The 21,153-nt window shown below is 37.5% G+C and overlaps 1 protein-coding gene across 3 annotated transcripts in view; it reads right to left on the bottom strand.

Moving 5' to 3' along the window:
- Nucleotides 1-21,153, bottom strand: part of GRIA2 (glutamate ionotropic receptor AMPA type subunit 2) — a 177,731-nt gene that overhangs the window by 81,818 nt on the left and 74,760 nt on the right. For all 3 annotated transcript variants that reach the window (XM_065904090.1, XM_065904088.1, XM_065904089.1), the window contains exon 3: nt 3,155-3,394. In XM_065904090.1, the coding sequence (XP_065760162.1) occupies nt 3,155-3,394 (240 nt within the window). The remainder of the gene's footprint in view (nt 1-3,154; nt 3,395-21,153) is intronic.

The following is a 21,153-nucleotide window of genomic DNA, read 5'->3' as shown; positions in this document are numbered from 1 at the left end:
TTGACTATCAGCTCTGCTCCAGCATTATCTTAAGCTCTGTATGGACAGTTAAGTGTAGTGGTTGCTGCCAGGGCATTGGCTTCCTGGGCGTATAGCCAGATCTTAAATAAAAAGATTAAAACCTGTGTGATTAAACAATTCCTAGAACAGACTAGAATCTTAATTCTTGGGTGAAAGAATGAACATCAATATTAATTATATATAGTGATAAGTATTATAGGAAAAAAGAGATTACTTTGAGAGAAGATAACAATAGTAAATGCATCTCTGTGGGAATGTTATATAACCTGAGACCTAAGGAGAAAGATTTAGAAGAAAGTGCAGATATTTGAGGTGAAAGAGTATGGTACATCTGAGAAAGTGAAATAATGTTAGTGAAATGGGTATAGCTTGGTAGATGAGCAAGACCATAGCATAAATGGGCAGGAACCAGATACTAATAAGACCCTAAAGTCATATTAGTAATTTTCAACTTTATCTTCATTATAATGAAGAGTCATTGGAGTATATTAACCAAGGGATCAATGTGACCAGAAAAGCATATAAAACAGTCAAAAAACAGAGCTACCATATGATCCAGCAATCCCACTCCTGGACATTGCTGTGTTCAGTCATTTAGTCATGTCAGACTATTTGCAACCACATGGACAGTAACCCTGCAGGATCCTTGTGGAATTTCCCAGGCAACAATGCTGAAGTGGGTTGCCATTTCGGGGATCTTCCCAAACCCAGGGACTGAACCCACATCTCTTGTGTCTCCTGCATTGGCAGGTGGGTTCTTTACCACTGAGCCAGCTGAGAAGCCACTCCTGGGCATATATCCAGGGAAAACCATAGTTCAAAACGATGGACCCTGATGTTCACTGCAGCACTATTTACGATAGCCATGATATGAAAACTACCTTAAATGTCCATCTACAGAAAAATGGATAAAGACGTGGTGTATATATATACAATGAAATATATTCAGTCATCAAAAAATTAAATAATGTCATTTGCAGCAACATGGATGGATGTAGAGATTATTATATTAAGTGAAATAAGTCAAAGACAAATATTTTATGATATCGTTTATATGTGGAATCTAAAAAAAAAAAAATGACACAAATGAACTTATTTACAAAGCAGAACCAGACTCACAGACATAGAAAACAAATGATTACCAAAGAGTAAACAGAGTGAGAGATAAATTAGAAGCTTGGGATTAATAAGCACACACTAGTACATATAGAATAGATAAACAACAAGGATCTACTGTGTAGCACAGGGAACTCGATTCAATATCCTATAACATTCTATGTGGGAAAAAAATCTGAAAGAGTGGATATATGTATACATATAGCTGAACTTTGCTATACACCTGAAACTAACACAATATTGTAAATCAACTATACCCCCATTAGAAAGCAATGACTAAATTTAAAGAAATTAATAAAAGCATTCAAAGTTTCTGGCTGCCTTATGGAAAATGGATTGAAGAGAAACAAGTACAGAAATGGAAGGATGAAGGATGAGCACATGGGCCTGAAGAGTTGATAGGGACACAGAAGAGAGGCTAGAAGTAAAAGTCATTTAAATGGTAGAAATCCTAGAAGAGGGGTCAAGAGTGAAAGAGTCAGCAGAGGGCAAGATGCTAAGCCCTTTATCACATGAAAAAGAATGATACTTCAGAGCAACCCAGTACCCTGGAATCTGTATTTACTCTAAACAGTTCTGTGTTTCAGTTTTTCACTCCCCATGGGTAGAGCAAAGTTCTCCCTTCTCAAAGCAGGAAGAAACTTGCTCAGTTTGTATAGTGATGACTGACTCTCCCACAGAGTGTTATTCTCAGGACTGGAGACCAGGACAGAGAACCTGACACCAGGCTCTGACTGCTGTAGTCAATGTCTGCAAACTGATCCTGGAGAAGGGCTGGTGGCTGGCTCCCGGCTCAGCTGTCTTTGCAGGAAAGCAAGGTGCCTTCTCCTGGTAGGAAATAAACTTCTGGTTTTCCCTTGAACCTTTAAAGCACGCTGCTCCCTGAACAGGCTGGTATTTTGGCAATGGTGGTCCTCAATGATTCTGAGTATGGTGGTGGATACTCTTTTGAGAAAAATCACCTATGACCACGTGCATAAAGCGTTCATACTATTTTAGGAAGTACACAGACCCACTGAAGCTGAATCACAGACCCAGGAATGGTTAGCAATACCTAGAATTTTATGACATGTAAGGTTAATCAGGCCTTCTAATACCAAACTTCAAGACAAATGATGTGGGAAACACAAAGCAAGTGCTCTCACCCCCGAAATAAAAATGAGCATAATGAGCCTAGACTCTAATTGGCATGCTAATCCAAACCATCTCCTTATAAGTAACCACAGAGACTTGTGGCAAAGCTTTGGTGTCAAAAGACTTGAGTTCAGCTGAACCACACATGAACGGATCATGAAAAAGTCTTGCAATGTGTCTAAGACTCAGGAATCTCATTACAAAGCAAGGTTAATAACAACCATCCTAGCCTGATATAACTTTTGCATGGGGAAATATTTAATACTTATACATTTTTTAGATGTTCTTATGTGCATATTTACTCAAGTCTTACTTAAACTAGTTTACAAGGAGTCATTTCACTCACCTTGAGCTGGAAATATAGTCCTCCTAGGGTCTGAGCTGCTGATATCATAAAGGGCTTTTCACGTTACAACAGAACATACAGGCATTGTGTGAACATAATCTATCTCTATAAATTGTACATCCACAACATTTTTGTTTGTTTTATTTTAAATATGCTTCCTAGTTCAAATTGCATTTCATTTTCAGAGCATAGTTAAGCCAAGTTACCCTTGGACTATGGCTTCCCCGCTGGTTCAGCAGTAAACAATTTGCCTGCAATGCAGAAGACACAGGTTCCATCCCTGGGTCAGGAAGATCCCTTGGAGGAGGGCGGGGCAACCCACTCCAGTATTCTTACCTGTAGAATCCCATGGACAGAGGAAACTTGTGGGCTATAGCCCATAGGGTAACAAAGAGTCAGACACAACTGAAGCAACTAAACATGCACGCACACTTGGAATATATTCACACAGCTCTATAACATCATGTGTAAGTATGAATATAATGTGTGGGCATTGAACTTGACCCATTACAAAGAGAGACAGGCATTGTCACTTACCTCTGTCACTGTCGTAGAGGTAGGCAAACTTGTCCCACTGGTAGTACTCAATCAAGCTGAGGAGGGCTCCTTTGAGGTCCGGTCGCATCTGAATGACAAATGGATGGGTGCCATCTGTTGGGAAGCTGGGAGTGATGAAGGACACATGGAGCGTGCCACAAAATGATGTGATGGTGTTTACTGACTTCTTGTCATAAAATCCAAAAATAGCATAGACTCCTCTTGAAAACTGGGAGCAGACTAGAAGAACAGGGGAAATAGAAAGACAAATCATTGAAACTGGCATATAATCACATGCATTTGCTTGAAGCTAATGTCATTTTATATACTATACAAAAGAATCAACAAATTAAAACATATAGAGAGCTGGTAATTCATCAAGTTTATGAAGACTTATTTAACACTCTATTTGAGAAACACAAAGAATTATAAAGCATTAAAAAATAATTCTGGTTATAGGACTATATCGAACTTAAAGGTTTTTGCACAGTGAAAGAAACGATCAACAAATCTAAAAAGGCAGCCTACTAAATGGGAGAGGATATTTGCAAATCATATATCTGATTGGGGGTTAATATCCAGCATATACAAATAACTCATATGCTGCTGCTGCTGCTGCGTCTCTTCAGTCGTGTCCGACTCTGTGAGACCCCACTGACGGCAGCCCACCAGGCTCCCCCGTCCCTGGGATTCTCCAGGCAAGAACACTGGAGTGGGTTGCCATTTCCTTCTCCAATGCATAAAAGTGAAAAGTGAAAATGAAGTTGCTCAGTTGTGTCTGACTCTTTGCAACCCCATGGACTGCAGCCTATCAGGTTCCTCCGTCCATGGGATTTTCCAGGCAGGAGTACTGGAGTGGGGTGCCATTGCCTTCTCCAATAACTCGTATAGCTCAACAAAAAATGAAAACAACCCAAATAAAAAATGGGCAGAGGACCTGAGTAGATGTTTTTCCCAAGAAGACATACAGACGGCCAATAGACACATGAAAAGATGTTCAACATCATTAATATTAGGGAAATGTAAATCAAACCCCACAATGAGATATCACTTCACACCCATTAAAATGGACATCATCAAAACACAACAAATAACAAGTGTTGGCAATATATGGAGAAAGGCGAACCCTTGCACAGTGTTAGTAGAAATGTAAATTTGTACAGCAACTATGGAAAACATTATAGTAGTTCCACAAAAAGTTAAAAGTAGAACTACCATACAATCAAGCAATTCTATTTTTGGGTACTTTTCTAAAATAATGCACCCCAATGTTCATAGCAATGTTATTCATAATAGCCAAAACATGGAAGCAACATAAGTGACCATCAACAGATAAGTAGGTAAAGAAGATGTAGTGTGTGTATATATATATATATATATATATATATATATGGAAATATTACTCAGCTATTAAAAAAAAAAGAATAAAATCTTGGATAGACCTAAAGGATATTGTGCTAAGTGAAATAAGCAAACACTGTATGATTTCACTTATGTGTGGAATCTAAAAGACAAAACAAATATGTAAATACAGCAAAACAGAAATACAGATACAGAGAATAAAGAGATGATCAGCAGTGGGGTGGGGATAAGGGGTGGGGATGAGTGAAATATGTGAAGGAAATCAGGAGGTATGAATTCCAGTTGCAAGATAAATGAGTCATAGGGATGAAATGTGGATTGTGAGGAATATAGGCAATAGTACTTTGTATGGTGACAGATGGTAACTAGACTTATCATGGTGATTATTCTGCAATATACAGAAATAAGGAACTATGTTGTGCACCAGGCAGTAACATAACGCTGTAGGTCAATTATACATTAAAAACAAACAAACAAACTCGTAGAAAAAAAGATTGTATTTGTGGTCACCAGAGATGAGGAGTGGGGAAATGGAGAATTGGATGAAAGGGGTCAAGTGTATGAAATTCCTGATATAAGATAAAGAAGTATTAGGGATGTAATGTGAAGTGAACTGAAGTGAAAGTGTTTGTCGCTCAGTCGTGCCTGACTCTTTGTGATCCCATGGACTGTAGCCCGTCAGACTTCTCTGTCCATAGTATTTTCCAGGCAAGAATACTGGAATGGTTAGTCATTCCCTTCGCCAGGGAATATTTCTGACTAGGGATCGAACCTGTGCCGTGTGCATTGGCAGGTACATTCTTTACCATCTGAGCCATGAAGAAAGCCCAAGGATATAATGTAAACATAATAAATGCAATTAACACTGCAGAATGTCATACATGAAAGTTAAGAGAGTAAACCCTAATAGCTCTCATCTCAAAATTTTTAAATTTTCTTTTATTTTGTATCTATGTGATATGATGAATGCTCACCAAACTTATTGTGGTCATCATTTCATGATATCTGTAAGTCAAATCATTGTGCTGTCTGCCTTAAACTCATAGAGTGCTGTATGTCAATTACATCTCAATAAAACAGGGCTTCCCCGGTGGCTCAGATGGTAAAGAATCTGCCTGCAAAGCAGGAGACCCAGATTTGACCTGTGAGTCAGGAAGATTCCCTGGAAAAGGGAATGTTACAAACTTCAGTATTCTGGCTTGGAAAATTTCATGGACAAAGAAGCCTGGTGGCCTACAGTCCATGGGATTTAAAAGAGTTGGACATGACTGAGCGACTAACACTTTCAGAACTGGAAAAAAAAAGAAAACATGCACATTATTATTTAACAGACTATGTAAATGTAAACATATTTTAGGATAACTTTATTAAAAAAAAGAGTACAAGTAAAAATCGTTAATTGTAAGAAGAACTAACTGCCATTATCTGAGATTTATATATATTCATGAGAATTAATTCCTTATATTAGCTGATTCTTTTAAAAGGCTTTATTGTGCTAATAATGTTTTTATATTACACGACTGGTGTGCTTATGAAAAGTCCAATGCTGACCAAAACCTCTTTGAGAGAAGATAGAAGCAGGCCTGGCATCACGCATAGACACATGTCACCCGAAAAGGACATCTCTCGCCTTTAGAGATTGAGTCAAGTAGCGGCTGAATGAAGCTCAGAACTCCTAATCTTTTTTAACCTTTCCCATGAACTTAATTTATGCATGTGTCTACTTCACATGAGACAAAATATTATCAAAATGCTTTGGCTTGGAATCATTCTTAGAAGAAAAAATACAATATTTTATTGGGAAGTCCCCATCGCTCCCACAACCCCTTGTTCTCTACCCCTACTTGTGTTTCAGTGAAGGACCTTCTCCCAAACCCTCCCCCGCAGTCAGACCGTCACTAAGTTATAGTCATCCGAATACCTAACTGTACTCAAAGGTGGTGCCCTTATGTCTTTCTCTACTCCAACCAATTTACTAGCAACATATGTTATGTACCTGGTGCTTGCCCTGTGGCCTGGCATGGTACATTAACTTACCTATTTCTCTTGATAACCCTCAAAATAGAAACTATTATTATTTCCCAATTGCTGAAAGGAAAATTGAAATGTAGGAAGATGAAGTGACTTAACCAGTCAGACATCTAGCAAATGAGAGATGCTGTATTAAAATCCAAACAGTTGGGATTCAGAGCCCACACTCTTTATTAATGGATAATATTGTGTTTCTCACTCGGATTAGTGGAATACCTGCCCAGTGTTCTTCCTTCATCCAATTATGCCCCTTTCATTCAGTTCTCCACAATTTAACCAGAATAATTTTTGAAACACAGATTTAATCCTATCTTTCTGAGAAGCAGGGTTCCTTTGCCAAAACTAACCCCTGCAATACACAGTACAAACCACACACCCCAGTTCTTAAGACAACAAATTCAGGTCAACTACATGCCTTGATTGGATGAATAACTGATGTTTTTTTAATTTCAAAGTTTATTTCAATCCAAAATATGACAGTCAGCTATCCAAACTTCCTTTCATATTGATTAAACTTCATTTAAAGGATAAAGCCAATACTATCATATTTCACTTTAATTTAGTCACAAAAATAAATGATCTATAGAAAAAGTAGATTTGTTTCATAAATAAGAGTATTATTTATTTTCATAAGTAAAGATCATTGTTTCAGAATAAGAAAGTTGCAGAAGATTATAACAGCTAATTGCAGGCAATCAGTACATGATAGGCAATAATTTATAATGACTACTGTGTGATATGAAATGAAAGGAAAGCCAGATTGGTTATTTCTTTGAGTGGCCTTTATTCATTAAATATTCCTATTTTCTTTTAAATATTTACTAGTCTTCAACTTATTTCTGCCTTTCTAACATAAGACATTTTCTGGGATTTTAGGTGTAATATGTCATTCTGTAATACATCTAGGTCTGTGTAATATATCAATCGCCATCTATACTACCGATTTTCTGCACAACAGACTAACATATCTCAGAAAATAACTGCGTGCATTTATTTACATTTATTTTAAAACTTTAACATAAAGCAAAGATGAGATTCCTGACATATTCACACTTATAGTTCTGTCCTTGTCTGAGTACAGAACTGGAAAACCACCTTTAATGTGTCTGATTCTGCTCATTGCTCACATACATGAAAAAGCCCTTTCACTATTAAAATCCTTCTAGGCAAATTCTGCCATGATTTATTTTATACACGTATGTATGTGTACTGACATGTATATCTTAAATCTCAAGCTTGTTCAGAAATTGTTGATTCCACAAGACATAAAAATGAGAAGTTGCTCTAAACTTTTCTCTTGGTCTATTTTACTTCATTTCCTGCAAAGTGTTGGCATATCACCTAAATACTATAGGAATATCAGGCAACATGATTTATTAATGAGGTTTCCTCATCCATCCTCAGTGAATCACTCGGTAAAAGAGGCCAGTGTTTGCATACACAACCTGAATAAGGAGCCATTACCTTTCATTTTCCATTTGTTTTAGACTCTGGAGTAAGTTATCAAGGGACCTCCTGGTTATCATGACCATCTGGAAACACATGGCACTGGTCCAACAATATGCACAAACTGCACAAGACTTCATCAGAAATGACAATTTACTAACTCAAGAGGTACTTGAAAAAAGTGCAGGCAGTTCGGCTGATTTTCCAGGCAGTTCAGCTCATTTTCCAGTGGCCATTATTGCAGAACCATAGCCACTCCCTCCTGACTATTCAGCCTCCTCTCAACCTCCCTCCTTGTCCTTCATCTTTTCATGACACAAATTCAATTGTCCACTTGCCCACACCCTCCATTTTTTAGGTTTTTCCTCTCTTGGTGTCCCATTACCACACACACAATGAGCCCCATTTAGGCGACACAGCTCCTCTCTCTTGACCTCTGTCATTGTCCCTGTTCCCAAGCATGATAAGATGACATTGCAATTTATACCCAGACTCAGTCAGAATGTTGACTTTAGCTGAAGTGTGTCATTTACCCAATTTGCAAGATCATCTCAACCAGAAACACTGAGTGCTATGCTCCTAACAATCCACTCCCAAAATATCAGAGTGTTTGCGTGCTATTAATAATACTGATCTCCCCAATACTGATACAAGAGCCTACCGACATAATACACAAGCACATGAGTGCTCCACTTTGAAAGGACTCCTCCTTGATTAGAAACAAAATTACTCATTTTCATCTCTACCTTATTCCCTAGCAATCCTCCAAAATTCAGTCATTTCCCTAACATATCTATCCTGAAAGAAGGAAGACTTACTATCTAGACAATATTTAAGTAATGTATCATAGCTCTGGAAACAGTTTCAAAGACACATTTCTTTTTTTCTTTTTTAAATTTTTTTCAATTTTACATATAGTCAAAGCTATGGCTTTTCCAGTAGTCATGTATGGATGCAAGAGTTGGACCATAAAGAAAGCTGAGCGCCAAAGAATTGATGCTTTTGAACTGTGGTGTTGGAGAAGACTCTTGAGAGTCCCTTGGACTTCAAGGAGATTCAACCAGTCAATCCCAAAGGAAATCAGTCCTGAAAATTCATTGGAAGGACTGACGCTGAAGCTCCAATACTTTGGCCACCTGATGCAGAGAGGTAACTCATTAAAATAGACCCTGATGCTTGGAAAAATTGAAGGGAGACGGAGAAGGGGACAACAGGGGACGAGATGGTTGGATGGCATCACTGACTCAATGGACGTGAGTTTGAGGAAGCTCCAGAAGATGGTGAAGGACGGAGGAGTCTGGCATACTGCAGTTCATGGAGTCACAAAGACTCCGACATGACTGAGCGACTGAACAACAACAATAGCTGATTAACAGTGCCGTGATAGGGACTCAGTCATGCATATATATGCATCCATTTCCTCTAAATTCCCCTCCCATCCAGACTGCCATGTAACATTGAGCAGAGTTCCATGTGCTATACTGTAAGTCCTTGCTGGTTATTCGTTTTAAATGTAGCAGTGTGTACATGTCCATTCCAAACTCCCTAACTATCCCTTCCCCTTATCCTTCCCCGGCAACAATAACAACTCACAGTTCTTTAAGTCTGTGAGTCTGTATGTTTTGTAAATAAGTTCATTTGTATAATTTCTTTTCCAATTCTGCATATAAGAAAGGTCATACCATATTTCTCCTTCTCTGTCTTACTTATTTACTCAATATGATGATCTCTAGGTCCTCCCATGTTGCTGCAGGTGGCATTAAAATGAGTTAGACAATACTGCACCCCATATAGTCACCTTCTCCCGTGTCAGCTCTGGAGGCAGAGGAAGGAAGAGAAAACTCCCAGTTTCACATCTAGATTCATGACCTGCACAACTACCCTCTGTATATAAACACTACTATAAACTTCTAAATTATTATGCTAAATAGTATTAGAATTGTATTTATGCCTTAAAATTCCAAGTTGAATGTAAAATATTAGGTAAAGATGCTCTGAGTATGCCTTTAATTAAATATTTAATATCAACTTTGAGAAACTCAGCAAAGGCAAATCCTTTTTAAAGATACTTTAGGTCAAACAGCAGAATTATAATCTCCTGGGTATAAGTAACTTGCTGATTATTCTACTTTTTATTACAAGCCCAGATGATAAAAGTCAATAACAATGCTGACGGAGCATCCAACTCACATCTTTTTCTCTTAGGTCATTCTGCTCATTGGTGCTGCTAATGTGCCATATTACATACATGGGGAACCTTGCATGATTATTTAGTAGGAAGGGAGAGTAAAAGAGCCTGATGGATTTTGTTTAACATTGTTTACATTTATAAATTGCCATTGACTGGTATGAAACTTGTAGTCTGCTTCATAAGCAGGAACCATGCTTTGCAGCTTGTGTGAAGTCTGCACAAGTCTGTGTGAAAGCTGTATCACCAAACCAGCCTGATCTCAAAATCTGGAGACCAAAGAAAATCTCTCTCATCTTTTATCACACAGTTTTTGGCACGATGTTGTTGTAAACTTTGACCCCAATTTTACTATTGAAGTCTCCCTTAAGATCTCTTAATCATTAAATCTAATAATTTTTTCTCATATGTAGCTTTCTTGGACTCTCTGAATTTATTTATTATTATTTATTATTTATTCTGTTTCCATACAAAAATTAATCTGTTCTAGTTCTATGAAAACTGCCATTGGTGCTTTGATAGAGATTGCATTGGATCTACAGATTGCCATGAATACTAAAAAGAATATTAAGATGGGATCACTTTACTTAGTAACCATTTAAAGTTATTTTAAAATAATGACTGTATTTCCCTGTACAATACATCCTTTTGCATACTTGTTTTGTACATAATAGTTTATATCTCTTAACCCCTTACACTTATCTTGACTTCCACCCTTCTCTCTCCTCACAGGTAAGTAGTTTGTTCTCCATATCTGTGTGTTTCTGTTCTTTATATATGTTCATTTGTTTTACTTCTCAATTCCAAATATAAGTGATAACATACAGTATTTGTATTTCTCTGGCTGACTTATTTCACTAAAAAACATATTACCCTCCAGGTCCATCTATGTTGTTGCACATGGAATATTTCATTCTTTTTATGGCTGAGTAATATTTTAGTGTCGTGTGTGTGTGTGTGTGAGAGAGAGAGAGAGAGAGAGATTTATCCATTTGTCTGTTGATAGACACTTAGACTGGCTTCCCAGGTGGCTCAATGACAACGAATCTGCCTGCAATGCAGGAGATGCTGGTTCTATCCCTGGGTCGGGAAGATCCCCTGGAGGAGGAAATGGCAACCCACTCCAGTATCCTTACCTGGAAAATTCCATGGACAGAGGAGCCTTGCAGGCTACAGTTAACGGGGTTGCAAAGAACTGAATATGACTGAGCATGCATGCATACACACTTAGGTCACTTCCATATCTTGGCTATCTTAAATAATGTTGCTATGAACATTAAGGTGCATATGTCTTTTCATTTGCTTTGGAATACATCCAGGAGTAGAATTTTTGAATCATGTAGTAGTACTATTTTTAGTGTTTTGGGGAACCTATATATTGATCTTTATAGTGGCTGCAACAATTTACATTCCCATCAACAGTGTACAAGGGTTTCCTCTTCTCCACATCTATCCAGAATTCATTATTTGTAGACTTTTTGGTGATGGTCATTCTGACAGGTGTGAGGTGATATCTTATTCCAGTTTGATTTTCATTTTCCTGATAATTAGTGATGCTACACATATTTTTATGTTTCTATTGGCCATCTATATGTCTTATTCTGTATGTCTTCTGCCCATTTTTAAATCAGATTATTTTCTGATATTGAGCTGTATGAGTTGTTTATATATTTTGAATATTAATTCCTAGTCAGTCATAGTATTTGCAAGTAATTTATCCCATTCTGTAAGTTACCTTTTAATTAAGCATTTAAATTTAGTTTTTATTTGTCTATTCTTCCTATTGTTTCCATTGTTTTAGGAGACCAACAAAATAAAATATTGCTCCAATATGCATTAAACAATGATCTGTCTACATTTTCTTCAAGGAGTTTTATGGTTTCAAGTCTTACATTTATGCCTTTAATCTATTTTGAGTTTATTTTTGTATGGTGTTGAAGAATATTCTAATGTCATTCTTTTATATGTAGTTGTCCAGTTTTCCCAGTAGCATTTCTTGAAGAGACTTTTCCTCCATTGTATATTCTTGCCTCCTTTGGCATAGATTAGATGATCATAGGTGCATGGATTTATCTATGTGCTCTCTGTCTTGTTCCATTGATCTATATTTCTTTTTGTGTGTGTGCCAGTACTGTACTGTTTTGATTATTGTAGATTTGTAGTATAGTCTGAAGTCAGGGAATGTAATGCTTCCAGCTTTGTTCTTTTTTCTCAAGATTGCTTTGGCAATGTGGGACTTCTCGTTTTGTAAAACATGACCCAGGTATTTTGCTAAGAATCGCATTAAGTCTGTAGATTGTTTGGGTATAATGGCCATTTAACAAGATTAATTTTCTAATCCAAGAGCAAGAGATATCTTTCCATTTCTCTGTATTATCTTCAATTTTATTCATCAATGTTTTTTATTTTTCAGAGTATAAGTCTTTTCACTTCCTTGGTGAAGTTTATCCCCACCTTTTTTTAGTGGATTCAAAATGGAATTCTCTTCATGCTTTCTCTTTCTGATAGCTAGTGCATGTAGATGAGCAACAGATTTGCAGTTGTTCAGTCACTCAGTTGTGTCCAACTCTTTGCAGTCCCATGGACTGCAGCATGCCAGGCTTCCCTGTCCTTCACTTTCTCCCAGACTTCGCTCACACTCATGTCCATTGAGTCCCTGATGGCATCCAACCATCTCATCCTCTGCTACTCCCTTCTTCTCTTGCCTTCAATCCTTCCTGGCATCAGGGTCTTTTCCAATGAGTCGACTCTTCTCATCATGTGGCCAAAGTATTGAAGCTTCAGCTTTAGTATCAGTCCTTCAATGAATACTCAGGGTTGATTTCCATTAGGATTGATTGGTTTGATCTCCTTGCTGTCCAAGGGTCTTCTCCAGTACCACAATTTGAAAGCATCAATTTTCTCATTTTTCTTCCTGTAATTGATTTCTAGTTTCATACCATTAGGCTCAGGAAAAATGTTGATGCAATTTGTATTTTCTTAAACGTGTGAACATTTGCTTTGTGGCCTACCATGTGATCTATCCTGGAGAGCATATCATGTGCACTTGAAGGGAATCCTTTTGCTTGTTTTTGGATGGAAGGTCCTAAAGGTATTCATTAAGTCCAAGTGGTCAGTGTCATTTAAGATGACTATTTCCTTATTTATTTTTTGTCAGGATGTAAGTGACTTAGCAGCAGCAGCAAATGAGACATTAAAACCCTCTACAATTATTTCATTATTTTCAATTTCTCCTTTTATGTCTGTTGATATTTGCATTACATATTATGTTTTCCTGTATTAAGTCCATATTTATTATATCTAGTGTTCTATCTTCTTCTTATATTGATCCCTTTACCATTATGTGATGCTCTTCTTCGGCTTTTGTTATAGATTTTTTTAAAAAGTCTATTTTGTCTTATATGAGGATTGCTAAACCTACCTTCTTGTCATTTCTGTTTGCCTAAGTTTCTTTTTCCATCTCCTCGCTTCCAGTCTGTGTACGTCTTTAGCTCTGAAATGAGACTCCTGTAAGCAGCACATAGGTGGGCCTTGTTTTGTTAGTCAGCTGCCCCATGTCCTTTGATTGAAGTATTTAGTTCACTGGAATTTTTTATTCTTCTACTTTCACTTTACTCCCTTGCAGTTTAATGACTGCCTGGAGATGTGTTTGCATTCCTTTTTATTAGTTTTTGTGTTTCAGTAATAGGTTTTGGATCTGTGGTTACCATGGAGTTCACAGATGTTGATCTATATCTATTTGTTTCAAACTATTGGTCATTTAAAGTTCAAACAAATTCTAAAAGATCAACATTTTTTACTTCCTTCATACACACTGAGTCTTTTCATGTTATATTTAACACCTTCAAGTTCATCCCGTCACTTCTTATTGCAATTATAATAAGTGTATATGACGTGTATAAGAAATGTATATGATTTTACAATTCTTTGTTTTTAAATCTTCTTACTAGCTTATTTAAGTGGTTGGTCCTCAGACTTTGTTATATATTTCCCTTTACTAGTGGGATGTTTTTTCCTTTCTTATAGATACTTACTTCCTGTTCCAGCCTTTTCTTTTCCACTTAGAGAAGACCCTTTCACACCTCTTATAGGATTGGTTTAATACTGACAAATATAATTTTTGCTTGTCTGAAAACTTCTTTGTCTCTCACTCAATTCTACATGATAATATTGCTGAGTAGAGTATCCTAGGCTGTAGGTTTTTTCTCTTTTAGCACTTTAACTAAGGCATGCCAATCCCTTCTGGCCTGCAGAGTATTTGCAGAAAAATTAGCTGATAACCTTATAGGGTTTCCTTCATATATGACTTTTTCTCTTGCTGCTTTTAGAACTGTCTCTTTAACTTTTGCCATTTTAATAATTCTGTGTCTTAGTGTGGGTTTGTTTGGGTTCATCTAGTTCAGGATGCTTTGTTCATCCTATACTTGAATATCAGTTTCCTGCTGGTTTGGGGAATTTCAGCCATAAATATCCTCAAGTACATTTTCAATCTCTTTCTCCTGAGAACTTTAGGCTATAAATAATGCTTAGTATTCTCTCAGAGGTCCCTTAAACTGTTCTCATTTATTTTTTGTTTTTGGGTGATTTCTTTTATTCTTTCTTCCACAGCACCTATGCATTCTACTGTACCATCTAGTCTGCTGTCAATCCCATCTAGTGTATTTTTCATTTCAGTTATTGTATTCTTTAGTTCTGTTTATTTTATATACACTTTCTTTCTAAGCCCTTAAAAATTCTCACTGTTTATTATCTTCCCTAATTAAGTTAATATTCTTATTACTAAGAACTCTTTACATGACAATTATTTATTTCTTTCATTAGTTGTTTTTCAGGGGTTTTCTCCTGCTCTTTTAATTGAAACAAACTTCCCTGTCTTCTCATTCTGCTTGGCTTTCTCTGTCTCTAGGGAAAAGAGATAGGGAGATGAAACAGTTATCTACCCTGGCCTTGAAGGCTGTTCTTGTGTGGGAGCATCCCGATGCAGCCTGCATGTGCCCAGTGACTTTGGGGGACAGCTAGGTCTGACATGAGCATAAGTCACATTTCTCCAGGGTGTCTGGGCAGTCATCACATCGGTAGGAGGTGGGGCTGGAGAAAGAGGGGCTAGAGCCAGAACCAGGTGTGAACTGGGACTTCTCCACTGCTCAGGGGCCACCACACCTTAGTGGGAGCAGAGGTAGGTCCCCAGTTGTTGCGGCAGAAGCCCTGAAGTTTGGTCTGAGCAGGTTCCAGTCCCACTAAGCATATACTCTCCCCTCCTCCCAGCAGTGCTGGACCAAGAGGAGCTGGTGTGGACACTTGGTGTGGGTCAGACCATGGGCTGTGGTGGTTGCAGCCCCAGTCAGAGTCTCAGGTTACTCCCGACCTGCTGTCACCATACGTAGTTGGGGTTGCCTTCACCCCATTCAGATGCCACTCCAAGTGTTAGCCATCTCCACCTCTCATGACCTAGCACTTGTGACCTAGCACTCATCTCAGCTGCGGCAGCCCTTGCCCTTGTGTGGAGTGAGCAGGGCTCAGTGGGCATGGGGCTCAGGCTGGGGCAAGAACCCAGACAGTCTTGGGAAACTGCCCATAGTCTCCTAGAGTTTCAATCTACTTCCTCCTTTGTGTTTAGGGAGTAAGCAAGTGTACATGCTCTTTGCCAATGGAGGTGTTTGTTACAGCCTTCCTGTTAGCTCAACTGGATTTCACACTATCTTGATCTCAACCTCTTATGGTACATTCTTGGCTGTAGATGACAGCTCAATTCCAATCTATCATCCACTGGAGAACTTCTTATTCTATATCACTCAAACTAATTCCATTAGAAAAAAAGAAAAGAAAACCTTGAAAACATTAGCCTACAAATCATGTCTTTGTACTGATTTTTTTTTCTTTCTGCTAATGGTATCATAACTCTTGCAATCATTGATTTTTGATATTTCAGAATAATTAATTCATTACTCTTCCTTGTCCTGCTCATGTCATCTATAACCATTTCTGTTTTATTCTACTACACTTGTTCTATTAACAAAGTATGTTTAAGAATTTCTGAGATTACTGTTTAGATATGGGAAGATAGCTTTGAGCATGATAGAAAAGATCCCTACTTATATGAAGCTTGTGTGTTACATTTTGTATTTCTTGCAACTTAGTTCTATTTTTCCTTGGTTCTTTCCCATGTCCTCTCTCTCTCATCTTCCTCCAAATTATATTTTTGCCATATGAGCCCTCTTAAAGAACACCAGGTAACTGACATTCTCCAGGGATCAGTCTTCCAACTGTTCCTTTTTTCACATTCTATCTTTTAAGGTATCATCTCTTTTAACAAGGCCAAATTCCATTTTCTTGTGCAAATGTTTCCCAATCCTGAACCATTACAATAATTGTCTCCCTTTACCTATGTATTTACTGAAAAAATACACACTGTATATTATTATATAGCAAATATACTATATATACTGTGTATATAATACAAACACTGCATATGACTAGCTTTTAAATTTTGTGTTTTTACAGCACAGTGGTAAAGGAATCTGCCTTCCAATGCTGGAGATGCTAGAGACACAGTTTAATCCCTGAGTCCAGAAGATCCTCTGGAGTAGGAAATGGCACCCCCCTCCAGTATTCCTGTCTGGAAAACTCCATGAGCAGAGAAGCCTGGTGAGTTATAGTCCATTGGGTTGCAAATAGTCAGACACTACTGAGCACACATGCATTTTTATATTTATTTCTTTGCAAGTATGATTTTTAGTTATAATATTTAATTCTTTCAAGACCTCTAATATGAGTTTTCCCAAAACAAAAAGAGAAACAATGGAAAGAAATGCATAAAATATCACTATTTTACATTGTTTAAAATCCTGTAACATTGATCTCACGTGTTAAACATCATAGAAAAGTTATTCCGTATCTAAGGATCTTGGGCTTTGACCTTAGATGAAGCAATTATAGAGCTACAAGTGAGAATAACCAGGGATTGAATCTTGCTTTGCTATTACCTAATTTGACTCAGTTGGGCAAGTTACATATTTCTCTATGTCTCAGCTCAGCCAACTGTAAAGGAAGATAATCATGCTACCCACCTATTTAATTTGGAATGGGGCCTTTTGAAAGAAAAGATAAGCTGAAACAGTGCTGGCAACTAGGAAGACCCAATAAGTCTCTTATGACCTGCCTTCTTATTTTCCATATTCTTACCAATGTTGATATTAACTATTTACTAATCATGCACCAGGATTTTATTCATCCCTTTCCTTTAGCATAAAATTCACCAAATCCATAGGACAAGAGTTCACATGTTTAAAAAAATCTACCCTATCTTTTCAGAATGTGAGAATCACACCAGACTTTTCATGTTCCTTTATCCGCAGAATGAAACAATCACCAAATAATGCCCATCTGAGATCTCAAATCTGTACTCTCCAGCTCTGCCAACACTGCCTTAATACGATCCTTCAACATTGGCTAGATCACTGCAATAACCTCCCAAATAGCCCCTTTTATAATAAATCTCTTTCCTATCATGGCAGATATAATCCCCTTGCTTAAAATTCATCATCTCCCCAGTGCTTAGAGGATAAACTACATTCCAGAGCTCAGGTGCTGCCCACTCTGTGTGGTCTGAATCACATGCCTCTCACATGTGATTCTAATGCAGTTTGCATTTCTGCGTCTCAGCCTGAGTTATAAATGTCTACCTTTGCCCTTGAACTGAGAGCTAATTGAAAGCAGAGAAGGAAGTTATTTATTTCCAAGCACAGTCCAGCCCATATTTGGCACACATTGGCCATTTGATAAATGTCATGTAATAAAATAGTAGTTCTTCCATGAAGTGTCCTTCTTACCATCCACTGAATATGGTTTTCCCTGAGTCTGAACCCCATCAACACTCTGGTTTTACCTCCCTTGTGGCCTGAAACACAGTGTGTTTGAGTGTGGGGGCGTGTGTGTGTGTGTGTGTGTGTGTGTGTGTGGTGATTGGGGGAAGGGGAATCTGTGACCTCCTTGGGAGAAGGGGTCAGTGTGAGAACAGCGTAAGATCACTTGAACAGAAGCTCATCTCCATCCTTCCCTGGCTATCGAGCAAAAGCATCATTGAGCCTGCACCTGAGGTTCCTAATCTACTGAATGAGGATGCTGATTCTTATCCTGCCTTCCTTATAGGAAATCTTGAGAGATTAAATTAGAAATATATCAAGAAGCCCTTGGCAGAATATAAATCACTACATAAATGTGCTAATGACAATAAATCCAACTGTAATGAATTGTATCCTTTGCAAAACCCAATTCAGGAATTTTCACAATTACATAATCAAATATTTGTTGAATGAATACATGAACCCAACTAATTGTATAACAAAGATTTTTATAATGAAATTTCATTTTTGTTTACACTGGGATATTTCTGAAAGCACAACAATATTTTCTTCAACTATCAGAGTGCAAGAAATTTAGTCTATCATTTCTCATACCAGGAAAAAACCCACAATTTTGAATCTGAGAAGACAATCTTTGGAATATTTTGAAATTTAATTATTTTAAATTTTAAAAATATATTTTATATGTGGAGAAGCTGAACCAACTGAGGTGAAGTTACCAACCAGAAAAAAAGATGTAATTCAGGATACAACTGAAAATGTGAATGAAAGACCTGAACTTTTGTCTTGGAAGTTGTCTGTCATCCAATGAAGTTGGATGTCTACAGACATCCAATAACACATTTTGCACTTGAAAGTATCTTCAGGGATTCTCAAAATCTCAAATGTCTTACATAATTCAGTGGAATTGCTCAAACCTGAAAACTTATTATAAGCAACATTTATTCCTTAAAAAGTGCAATTGTTGAAATATAAAGGTTTTGGAACATTTGGTTTCTATATAAAAATTTGGGAGAATGTGAAAAATGGAACTGTTTTTCTTTCTTAGAAAAGGTAGATAAATCAACACCCTTTTCTCATAATGAAGTGGAGTAAAACTATTTACTTTCCTTTGATGGCCTTATTTAAAAGTTTACATATATACTGGGGCACCTTTTTTTCCCATCAAGTGACAGAAGGATTTCACTCTCAGGAGCAGACAGTTCAACATCTCTTCTGAAAGGCTCATCTCTTTAAAAGCCAACCTTTGCTTGTCTACGCTGTCTCCCAGAAGCCAGCACAGTTCTTGGCATGGACACTCAGTTTACAGAGAGTGCCTGAAACACTCAATGATTCAAAGACAATGTGAAGGATAATACACACACACCACAACAACATTTTCTATAAATTGCTTTGCTGATGATTTTCCCTATAGCTCTGCCACAAATCATTACTATGAGAAATCACTTCTCCTATGCATACATTTTTATCCCATTTTTCATACAAATACTAAATAGGATTCAGCATCATCACTCAGGAGCAGAGAACAATGAAGTTGTAATAATACATTTTTCTTTCCCTCTAACAAACGTTTATCCTTCCTGACCTTCGTGCTACACTTGCTGAGTGAGGTGAAATGTCATAAGTTTATTGTCATTGCCCATATTGCATGCAGCTTGAAAAAATCTATAACATCTATTCTGGCTTCATTCATCATCTGAGGAGAGCAACAGCAGACCTGGCAGTAATAGGCAATAACTCTCAAGTGAATTTTAATGATGGGTTCTGGACACGTAAACGAAAGAGAATTACCTCTGTTTATAGAAGATGCTGTTTCACAAGACAGTCCTATTCTTCATTCCTGGACATGTATTTCCTCCCCATAAATACACACAGCTCTACCCTCTGCAGATTCTTGCCTGACTTGGGTTCTGGCTAAGTTCTGGGCATTGTATTCTCTGATGGGACTTGAGTGTGTGGGTAAAGCATGCCAGCTGCAGCATCTGGAGGCCTGGCTTCCAAGTCCAATAGTGACACCAACCACCTGTATGCTTCTGATAAAAGGCAGCTTTCAAAGGTCTCTGCACCCTCTGAGGTCCCCCAGAGCTCAGACTCGGGCTCAGGTGGCCAACTTCAAAGTTTGAGTTTATTTTTGCTACTTTTGAGTTATACACAGTTTATTTATGTTATTAAGACAATCAGATTGGGGGTTTGGGGCTGATATACACACTCTGCTTAATACTCTGTAATAACCTGTATGGAAAAAGTTGAAAAAATAATAGATACAAATATATGTATAACTGAATCACTTTGCTGTGCACTTGAAACTGGGCTTTGCTGGTGGCTCAGACAATAAAGAATCTGCCTGCAAATGAGGGAGACCCAGGTTCGATCCCTGGGTTGGGAAGATTCCCTGGAGAAGGGACTGGAAACCCACTCCAATACTGTTGCCCAGAGAAGTCCATGGACAGAAGAGCCTGGTGGGCTACAGTCCACGCGGTTGCAGAGTCGGACACAACTGAGCGACTAACACTTCCACACACCTGAAACTGACACAGCATGGTTAATTAACTATATGCCAGTACAACATGTCACGTATTGTGTATTTATTATCCATCACATCTTTACTCGTGAGAAAAGAGTGTGTGTGATGCAATACATTTTCTCAAATTAAATTCTATTTTCTGCATGTTTCATTAGTCTTTTTCTCTTCTTTTTATATTTTTATCCTTACCACTTCATACTGTTTCCTTTTTACTTTCTCTTTACTACTTGCTGTTTATCTGTACCTTGGGTGTATCATGGATATCCTAGGCTCCATAGCTACTCTTGATCATTATGCTTGAAAAAAATTTTACCGTCTTACCTGATTCTGATTCAAATGAAGGACCTTTTTATTTTTCTTTGTTACCAAATACAGATTTGATGCTATTTCAGTATATACAAACACGTTAACTTTTGTGATCAAAACCTATGTTTAAAAACATGATTGAAAAATCATTGAATTAAAATACTTCTCAAAAATTGGAAAATTTTGTAAAAATTGAACAAAAACTTAATTGAAAAATGAGAAGATTTCTACTTAAAAGAATTTTTTAAGTGTCAGGCAAAAACAAAACAAAACAAAAAAA

The sequence above is a fragment of the Muntiacus reevesi genome, chromosome 13, assembly GCF_963930625.1.
Source record: "Muntiacus reevesi chromosome 13, mMunRee1.1, whole genome shotgun sequence".
Lineage (NCBI taxonomy): Eukaryota > Metazoa > Chordata > Mammalia > Artiodactyla > Cervidae > Muntiacus > Muntiacus reevesi.
The sequence above is the reverse complement of the archived record's forward strand: the minus strand, read 5'-3'. Positions and strand labels throughout refer to the sequence as shown.